The sequence below is a fragment of the Stegastes partitus genome, unplaced genomic scaffold (assembly GCF_000690725.1).
Source record: "Stegastes partitus isolate 25-593 unplaced genomic scaffold, Stegastes_partitus-1.0.2 Scaffold2549, whole genome shotgun sequence".
In the NCBI taxonomy this organism is placed as follows: domain Eukaryota; kingdom Metazoa; phylum Chordata; class Actinopteri; family Pomacentridae; genus Stegastes; species Stegastes partitus.
The window spans coordinates 1-10,760 of NW_007580280.1; the positions used below are offsets into that span (position 1 = coordinate 1).

The window sequence follows — 10,760 nt, forward strand, 5'->3', positions numbered from 1 at the left end:
TCTGAGCAGCTTTGGGGAATACGGAGAAGCTTCCTGCAGGAGGAGGACACTCGTTCTGTCAGACTGAATCTCCTCCACATCACAGACATCAGGCGTTTTAATTTGTGCAAACGTTGGATCATTATGGGAAGAAGTGACCTGATGAGAGTCTCTGCTATCAGCTACAACTGCTGCGGTTGTAAGACAACACATCTGGAGGCAAACCAGTAAATAAAACTTCTTCTGGTTTCTGACAATTATTTAAGAAGAGGTTCGATGTTCCTGCAGACGTCACGTCCATCCTGGTGGAACAAATTCTTTGCAGCATGAACACAAGGATTTTTTTTAATCACGACGGCAGTGACGACTGTTATCCCGTTAATGAGGAGAAACCCAGAATAATTAGCAGTGACGTCTAAGCGCCGGCTGTCGTTTGCAGGACGGCGGGAATGAAAGCGTGAGCGGAGCTGCAGTCGGAGCGCGAGGAGGAATTAATGGACTTTTAATTGGAATTACAATTTGAAAACAAAACAATTTGCAAATGAACAACGGCGGCAGTTTGGGATACACAAGGTTTAGCTGTTAAATGAGATTAATGCCGTAATTTAGCTTTATTTAATTTAAGCAGATGTGATATTGAGGCGTGACGCTGACATCGGCCCGGTCGCACTCCAACGTTTTTGTCTCTGGTTTTGTTTATCTGCATCTTAAACTGCATTCTTTGTTGATTTGCTAATTTTGTGATTTTGATCTGGAAATCTACAATAAAATAGACAGCAGCATTTTACACAATTCATTTCTTTGATGCACATTTCTGTCATCAGTCCAAATGACAGGATGCTGATGGAAGTTCCTCCTCGTTAAAGAGCAAATCATCATCATCATGATCGTAGTAATGATGCATTTATGTTTTATCGTAACACAAACCCATTAAAGTGTTCGTCCTACCAGACAGACATGCACTCGTCTCTGTAACAGACTTTGTCCTACGATCCAGTAAATAAATCAGCTTCAAATAAAAAATGCAATTAGCACAAGCTGCAGTTTAGGACATGAATGAGACTCATGCTGCTGTTTTTATTATTATTTTATCAGGTTGAAACTTTCATGCATTGTTTATTCTGCCCATTAATCAGGCTGCACAGTTTGGTTTCATTGATAATAATCAATATTCACACCTCAGACACTATGGAGCTCTTCTGGTTCAGGGTTTAAACTGTTATCAGTGGTTTTATATTTTCATGTCGGACACTTTTTAGACACGTATTGTGTGTGTTTGTGCTCCAGCACAAGTTTTACGTCTGTTGTACAGAGAATCATGAACTGAAGCTTGACTTTAAATAATTAGAAGCCAAATAAAATGGCATTATCTGTCAGATAAAGTAGATATTTTACTCTAATTAATGAGTCTAACAGCAATGTTTGTGTATTTTAATGAACAAAATCCTTTAAAAAACTGTAGAATTACATCATGTTTGAGTCCCTGTAGAGTGTGATTTGGTATCAGACTGTAATAATATTGTCAGATTGTCATTAAAACGCTGTTTTACAGGAACAATATGTGATTTCTGTGGTTTGAGTTGAGATTTTGCTCCATAACGCATCCAGCAGATTAACTCTATTTGTTTTGATCAATGAAAAATCACTGAAATGTTCATTTAAACCGTCCACATGTTGCTATTTTTTTTATTAATTAGACCAAATTGATGTGGAATAAAATAAAACCACCTTCACCGAATGGATGCGCGCTCCCGCAGCCCGGTGCGCGCCTCCAGCAGGCTAATTAGCCTGACGGACACCTGCTAACGTTAGCACGAAGCTAACTGTCGAAATTTAGCTAAACGTTACTAGCGCCAGACTAACTAGTTAGCTAACTAGCAGTTACTTTAACCCATGGGTAGGTTGTGCTGCTAGCTAGCTAGCTGTGACTTTAGCACTGATTAAACGTTCGCGTCGCTTCGCGGCGCCGCGCGGTAGAAGTCACGGCTCGGTCGGAGCTGCGCATGCGTGAGCGTGACGGTTTACGTAAGATCCTCAAACAGATTCCTGAGTTCGTGGTTTAATTTACTGAATAAAAACATGTTTAACGAACAAGTTTCACCATAAAACTCAGCCAGAGGAGCTTCTATAGTTACATGAGGATTTTTTGAATTACAAACATTATTTTTTTGGTCTAAATATGCAAATTAGGGACGATATATGTATCTAGAAAATGCCCTAATTTGAATTAATTTCCAAAACAGAAATCTGACAAACCTAAAGTCACATGTAAAATATATTATAAAATGTAATATTTAACACAAATACAGCTACAACGATTCATTGATTCGTTGTCAATTGTTTAATTGATCAATTTGAGTAGTTATAGGGGGAAAAAAGTCTAAATTCTCAGATTATTTCTCAGACATTTCTCTGCTCTGTCATCAATGTTCAGTCATATCCTCACCGATTTTAAAAATAGCATCCACCGTAAGCTCCATATTAGCTGCTGTACACTAGTTTCATGATCGTAATACTCTTTATTTATATAAAAGGTTTCTTAACAAAGAGCTTGACAACATTTTTCACCTTTTTTCTTTTACTTCATCGACCTGACGACTCGTCAGTTAATCAATAAAACATGTGCCAGAACAAAAGCCAAGTCCGTTTCCTCCAGACTGTGAAGGACGTATGAACAAAGCTCAATGTTTAAAAAAAACCTTCAGAATACAGATAAAACCAGTCTGGAAGGTTTGGCGTTTGTAAATGCTGCTGGAGATAAAACTCATTGTGAGGAAACAGCCTTTAAAGACGCAAACAGACAAAGTGTAAAAGAATAAACACCTAAATGCACGTCGGGACCAGTTTTGCAATGATTGTGATATAAATAGAGATGCAGGAGAAAAATAAAAAGAATGAAACGATGGCCCACGGAAGAAATTAACTCATGGGCTGAGCAATAAAATGCTGAGCTCTAGAAAAAGCCAAATTATTAATAACTGGCCCGTGAAAATGAAAAAAAAAAGAAGCTAATTTTTCAAACGAGGGTTGTCGTGTTTCCCTATAAAGTTCCTGTAAGTGTAGATAAATGGATTTATTCACATTTCCTTCTTCTGAGGCCTCCGTACAGACGTGACGGGTTCATTCATCACCACCTGAAGCGAAATGAAACAGCACAGGAGACTCTTTGTTCGTATAAACATCTTTTATTGGATATTTGGACTTCCTAGATCTGGATTTTTGGCCCACTTCTCCTCAGAAGAGTCACCGATTTGGGCTTCGGTCCAGACCAGCTCTGGTTTACTGGTTGCGCCGTTTGTGTCCATTTCAAAGTCTACACTCGGTCCGGTCCGCTCAAACCGTTTGTTTCCTACAACCGTGTTACAAGAATAAACAATGGGGAAGTCGTATTGGATGTACAAACTGTTATACAATGGTAGAAACACATACTGTGATGCTGGTAGGCGCGTCGGTACCAGCGGGCGATTTTCTAGAACATTCAGAAACTCTCAGAGCGGCTGTTTACGTGAGCCTCATAACACAATGTTTCTCAAATACGCGTCAGTTTTACATCATAAAAACACACAGATCCTCAAATACCACACGAATAAATCTACTTACAGCGAAGGCTCAGTTCTGATCCTTCATCCAGTCAACACAACATTGTTCTGTACCGTTTCCAGTCTGGAAACCACTTCATCAAAGATCACATACGCAGGTCGTCCTAACATCAACCAGCACGTCGTGGAGCTGCAGGTTTACACACCAAACACAACCGTGTCCAACAAATGTTCCACCGTCTTCGATTCACAACCACATAAAACTTCCAAAAATGACAGTTTTAGAGAGCGCAAAGTCTGTTGTGTCTTTAGTTAGTGTTGGTTTGTCGTTTATTGTTGTTTGCAAACAAGCACAAATGTGTGTTAGCGGGTCGGTACCGTTCACAATGAGAAGCTGATGATGCTAACCAACCAGCGTAACTCGATTAGTTAAACTATATCGTTATAACGTTGCATAATTTAAAGTATGTTCTGTCATCTTATTAAATGTCATGTAAAATCTTTAAAAAGTGCACAATTATTAATGTCCACAATCTTATTTACTCGTCACTTTACATGGGTCATGTACCAGGAAGCTAACGCTAGCTTGACAGAGTTAACATAAGCTTGATGATGTGAACATAAGCTTGATAACATTAGCTTGACAAACCTAACAGTAGCAAGCTAACATTAGCTTTATAAAGGTACCATTAGCAAGCTAATGTGGGCTTTACAAAGTTAACATTGACAAGCTAATGTCAGCTTTACAACATTAACTTTAGCAAGCTGATGTTAGCTTAACAAAGTGAACACTAGCAAACTAAAGTCAGCTTGACAAACTGAACATCACCAAGTTACCATTTTGCATGCTAATGTAAGCTTAACAAGGTTAACATTTCAAGCTAACTTTTGCTTGACGACGTTAGCGTTAGCAAGCTAGCATCAAGTTTGCTACACAACAGTTATCTGGCATAACATTCAGTAATTTGTAATTTGTGTTATTTTAGTAAAATGTACTTTTAAAATCTTCAAAATGTAGAATATTATTAAACAATATTTATTCAATTTCAGGCCCAAAATGTCGACTGGATTCCAAATTTCGTACTCTTCGCTCGCTATACTCGTAAGCTAACATTAGCTCAACGAAGTTAACATTAGCAAGCTAGCATCAACCTAACTACGCAACAGTTAGACCTGGGATTTAAATGGGTGTAAATTTGAATCATTCTACATTAGAAATAATTTGTGTTGAGTCTCATTTTAATTGTGTTACACATAAAACTCCACTTTTAATGTCAGAGGAAAGTTTGAGATTTTACCATCATTTCTGGGAAATGAGCTACAACAACATGGTCCATAACAGTGATGCTATGACGGATTATATGTATTTTTTGTGCAAGCTGACTTTAGAACTTTGCCCCGTCTGAAATACTTGTTTGAAAGCTCCTGTTTTCCGTTAAAAATCACAAACGTGCAGCAAACCGACTACAAACGTGTACATGTGCTTCTAGACACCTTTTATTTTTTTGGCTTTTCCTTCCCGTTCTACTTTCACGTCTACTCTTTAAGGCACTCGCTGGTGGCGAAAACAAGGCAGAAAGAAGCAAAGTGTTGGCGGCGCAACAGAAATGCAGCGAGCAAAACGTCGTTCTCCACATGAAATACGTCCTATTTTAAAATCAACCTACATTTAGAGACACAAACGTGGCGGTTTGCTTTGAAAAGCAGGAGAGATTTTGCAAAAAATAGAAAAAAAAATCTGACATCTGAACATCAGAGGTGCAAAACGTTTCACATTTCAACAGTTTTACATTCTGCCAGATTACTCAGCACACAGGTCCTCTCGTTTTCAGGCTTCAGGTTGAGTTTCTTGGAGGATTTTTTGGCACCACAGTGGAGTTTATGAACTAATTCATGCCTTGAGGAAAAAAAAGAACGAGCTGAGATGCATTCATGTCACCGTTGGTATCTGGATCTTTGTGGTGCCTCGTTATTGTCAAACCTCTGCACAGTTTCCATCAGCGGCCTTCACGTCGTATTGCTCCAGAATTTAAAGAAACCGTTTCAAAGGCAATTAAAAAACAAAAACAAAACTTCAAACTGTAAATTCTAATCTTTGATATAAACTCAACATGAAGCACGTCGTCCGGGACTCGGGCGGCGAAGAACAACGCAGATATACATCATGGTTTGGTGGTGACGGTGATTAATATGAAGCAAAGGAGAAGATAAATGAGTTCATTTATATTCAACGGTGTAACGGCACTTAAACTCAATTTACTTGGTCCACAATTTACTCATTGACGGAGAGCTTGGCGACACGTGTAGCAGTTATTTTCATCCATATTTCTCCAAATGAACAGTTGATGGAGACGTATTCCCCTCGCTCTGCTTTATAGGTTTTTTTCCTCCCACCAATAAATCTTGAGATATTGACATATTGACATTATTGACACTCTTCCAGACGTGACTTGTGCAGGTTTCAGTTCACAAAAACCAACTGAATTCATGAAACAAACCTATAAAACCAAGGAGGTGGCAGTCAGGAGGCACGTGTACGTCCGCTATTTGCACAAAAATATATCACTACGGAATAAAATAAAACTGGTATTTTTTATGCAGGATAATAAGGAAGATTAAAAATACCAAAATAAAAACAGATCAAACCCTTTAATGGGAGCAATTATTGTGTCACAGCTAAATGAAAAACAAGAATTTATTTAGTTTTTGTGTTCTGCAGCTGAATTAATTTCTCTTTCCGCGCCGCATTAAACACAAAGAGGCGCGCTGCATTTCAATTACAGCCTCTCCATTCAGTCATGACACAAGAAACATATATTATGTATACGTGCCGTTTAAATCTTCCACATGATACGTAGGAGGACGACCGACTGCGAGGAGACGTTCACGTTTTTTTTTTTGCTTTTAAAACATATGCGCTGCTTTAATTTAATCGAGCAAACTGATAAACGGAGCCCGTGATAAGTGGATTTAATATATTTAAACTCAGTGATTTTCCTTTAAGCCTTGGTGAAGAACCCGTTGATACCCTGTCTTCTGAAACCCCCGAACTAACCTCCTCGTATGTGCGCAGCTAAACAGAAAAACAGAAAAACAGATGCAGCGTTATGTACGGCGAGAGTGTTGCAAAAGAAGTAAAATTACACATGATTAAAAAAAAAAGAAAAAAAGAAAAATCACACTTAAAAATAAAGGTCTGGCGGTTTAGATCACATGATTAGGCAGTCGTGATTGTTAGCGTAGCGACAGAGCGGCAATAACTACTGAACACACACTTGCACACACGTATTGGCGGGATATGACGTGGACCACCCTGATTAACACTTAAAAAACAATAGTGGCACTGTGTCAGTCCAATAAAAAGATAAATTTCATGTAGCATACGGAGAGCCTCTGTTGGAAGCCTGCATACGAAAAAAAATAAACTGAACAGAATGAAATAACTCAGCTGTGATTGGAGTCACCAGCACAGTATCATCAGCGTAGAAACACACACTGCAGCAAATCGATACGGAAACCAACATTTGGCCGTGACACAAGAGAAATCTACGTTGATTTTTTTGGGTTTTTCTTAAACTCGTCGTACCCTGAAATCGCCGTCCACAGTTCTGCCGTTAAAGACAAAGGCCCCTGATTGGCCAGTGGTGTGTACCGTAGTGGGTTTTCATTGGTTGATTATTTCTATTCGAGCATTTCATCCGAGCGTTTTCACGCCTCAGGATGGAACTCGTTCTCACAGGAGGTCAGATTTCCTGGTTAACATTTAGTACGGACACAGAAAAGAGCTGACCTCGGATCAGGAATTAAGAGGCAGATTCACCCAAATCCACAGTTCATAAACTCACAAAGTGGTCACGTAGGGTCCTGGAGCAGCTGTACTTCCAATCCAGGAGGGCTGAGTACCAAAAAGAAAACATTTGGTAACGTCTCACTTACTTATGTTCTTCAAATATCCCAAAACTAAATCTTCCTTCCTCGTGTGGCACCTGTTTTTTTTTTTTTTCCTCCAGTCCTCATGTGGTGAAATTAAAAATTTTGCGGTGCAGAGAAGCCAAACACAGAAACAACAAGGTCCAAGGAGAACACAAACCCAACGTCCTAGCTACCTTTAAAAAAATAACTTTGATTTCACAGAGCTCCCATCTGCAGCCGTGTTACAGGTTTTGCATCCCCTCCTTGGTTTATTCGTTTCGGGACGCCAAGTTGGAAAGAAGTGCAGCAGATACCGGAGCATGTTTTAACACTTGGCTTGTTCAGAATCCCCCCTTCAGTCCGTCCTGTGGATCCACCAGCGCCTCTTCCTTCAGTCCTAACACAATTAAACATTCGGCAGAGTCCGCGAGCTCGTCCTCCGGTGAGTCCTTAAATGGAAAACAACATCCTGTGTTTTGATAGCTCCTCCCCCTCGACCCCTCCGCGAGGTCAGGGGTCAGAGGTCGGTGACCTTGTTCTCCAGGGCGGCGGCGACCTGTTGGAGGCGGAGGGTGAGCTGTTTGTTCTGGGCTGCCGGGTCCTCGTCCAGCGACTGGATGATCTGAAGAAGACAACGCAGAGTTTAGTGTTTGGGATTGAAGTTTGCTTTTTGTTTAAACCATGAACTAAAGGTTTGACGTAGAAACCATGACGTGGTTAGGTGGCAACCTTAGCCTGATCTTTAGGGGTCATGAATTTATAAATATTCTGAATATATGCAGCATTATCAATCAATACCTGACTAATCTAGGTTACAAATGTAGGGACCTTGAACGTAAGAATATCATTTAGATTGATCCTGACTTCATTTTACCACATGTGCAACAGTCGGAGGTCAATAGGTGTTGCGGAAGACTTCGTCATGGTGCCCATTTACCAGCTAAACTCCCACAATGCTCTCTGCTTGCCAACATGAACGGCCTGTAGTCTAAGTGACCTCCAGTTGCTGTGGTATTAGACAGTTGGAAGCTCCATCAAATTAACACAACGATGTATTGAAGGAGGCTTGAAACGTGCGATTGAGACCATAAACTCATTAAGAAAAGGTTCATCGGGGTAAGAAATCAAACGAGCAGTAGAGTTATTTTCTCATAGACTTCTATACAATCGAACTCTGGAGGAGTCGCCCCCTGCTGGCAGGTTTAAGTCTCTTCCGTGTTGGCTTCACTTTTCAGACCCAGAGCTGAGTCCACTTTTTATATATGGTTTAAAAAGAAGCAGCTACCAGCTAATGTTCAATATATTCACCCCAAGAATCCTGTGAGTCACTACAAGCAGGCAGGAAATGTTAGTAACGCGTACGCTGGAGAATAATTGAGAGCTGCTTCGTCAACTTGGCAGAGTTTTATCAGGCAAAACCAGCAAACAGCAAAAATAATAAAACTGCATTTGTCTAAACTGACAAACAAACGACACCAGGATGGTGAAACAATAAGAATCTTCTTTCTTTTCTCTGGCATTGTGTTCATTCCTCAACACAAACAGAAGCAGAAAGTCAACAGCACACAACAGCAGAGTGAAGCATCACAACAACACTCACCACATCGTAGTACTTGCTGGCGTACTGGTACAGTTGATGTAAGGCCACCTGGGTGTTCAGCTTGTCTGTGTGTTGCTGTTAAAGACAAACAGAAAATAGTTCACGTATGAGAACAGCTTCATTCTCCTCAGACAGACAGAAGCTGATTTAAGTCCAGAGAAATGTATTCAGAGGTTTGGATCCACAGTTTTTCAGATCATCTGAGTTTGTTATTATTATTTGTTGTGAGTGTAATTTATGACAGTCACATCATTTTCATTTTAAAAAAGCCTCCATTGGTTAAAACCTTTACTGGTTGTACTGAGTCTGGTGTGTGGCCGTCTGTCAGATTTTAGCCTATGATCAGAATTCAACAAACGGTTGATCCATCCATCCATCATCCTTTCATTCATTCATTCATTCATCCATCCATCCATCCATCCATCCACTTATCTAACATCCATCCATCATCCATCCATTCATTCATTCATCCATCTACTTATCTAACATCCATCCATTCATCCATTCATCCATCCATCCATCCACTTATCTAACATCCATCCATCATCCATCCATCCATCATCCATTCATTCATCCATCCATCCATCCATCCATCCATCCATCCATCCATCCATCCATCCATCCACTTATCCATCCATCCATCCATCCATCTACTTATCTAACATCCATCCATCCATCCTTACTAGGCAGTGATAAACTATAATAAACTGAAACCTGCTGCTGTTTGTTACTGAAGGTTTCTTTAAGGCCTTATTGTAGTAAATCTACATGAACATGAACATCAGCAGGAACCAGAACGTGTTCAGCTCCACATGTAGCTGCTCCATCACTTCACAACAACCGGTGAGTCCAACAGAAGGTGTTTCGTACCCGGGACACCTCAGCGAGGTGTGTGTTCATGTCCTGGTCACTGACTGAAATCATCTGTCTGATGCCCTTGTAGTAACTGTGGAAACAACACAAACATGCGATTGGTTCATTCATCAAATTATATCAAAGTTAATAAAGATGTTTGATATTTGTCTTCTATAAAATCATGTTCCAGACTTTTAAATCACAGCAAACTGGCTAAAAAGAGACTGTTTCCTAGACATGTGATTTAAAAACCCAAACATCTGATCACTTTGTGTACGTTCGGTGTCACAAACTCACTCGTCCACCATCTTCTTGTACGTTGAAATCTCTTTTGCATAGAGAAGCTTGTTGCTGGGAGACTCCTGCAGACAGACAGACGCAGAGAGAGAAAAGAAATCAGCAACAGATTGGATTTTCAACACTTTCTTTCATTTCCAAAACATTTCAAAGACGTCTGAGAGAGAAATCCCCTGGTGGACGTTGCTGCTGTGGAAATGATCGTCCGTCTGCGAAGCTCAAACAGTCCGAGCTTTAGTTTGTAATTAAGTTTTCCATCAGCCTCAGACACGTCGACGTCTCCACAGATTAACAGACGGAGAACAAAATGGAAACATGGACAGAATCTCCTCCGAAGCGCCGACTGTGAACCTGTTGACTTTAAAATCAAAGTTTTTATTCGTGGTTGTTTTGTGTCTCGTCTCTCAGCGTCACTTTGTAGTCATTTTGCATCTCTTCATGGTTGTTTTGTGTCTCTTTGTAGCGCCTTTGCATCGATTTGTAGTTGATTTTGCGTATGTTTGTGGCCGTTTTCTATCTCTGTGATGACGTTTTGTCTTTGTGGTAAATTTGCGCACACTTCAAGACATTTTGTGTCT

At 40.1% G+C, this 10,760-nt stretch overlaps 1 protein-coding gene across 1 annotated transcript in view; it reads right to left on the bottom strand.

The window, feature by feature from the left end:
* Positions 1-3,144: 3,144 nt before the first annotated feature.
* Positions 3,145-10,760, bottom strand: part of LOC103375321 (plexin-B2-like) — a 37,526-nt gene continuing 29,910 nt past the window's right edge. Inside the window, exons 17-20 of the mRNA XM_008305565.1 lie at positions 10,183-10,247; positions 9,901-9,976; positions 9,031-9,105; positions 3,145-8,052 (exon numbers count right to left, since the gene is read on the bottom strand). Coding sequence (XP_008303787.1) covers positions 7,948-8,052; positions 9,031-9,105; positions 9,901-9,976; positions 10,183-10,247 — 321 coding nt within the window. The 3' untranslated portion in view covers positions 3,145-7,947. The remainder of the gene's footprint in view (positions 8,053-9,030; positions 9,106-9,900; positions 9,977-10,182; positions 10,248-10,760) is intronic.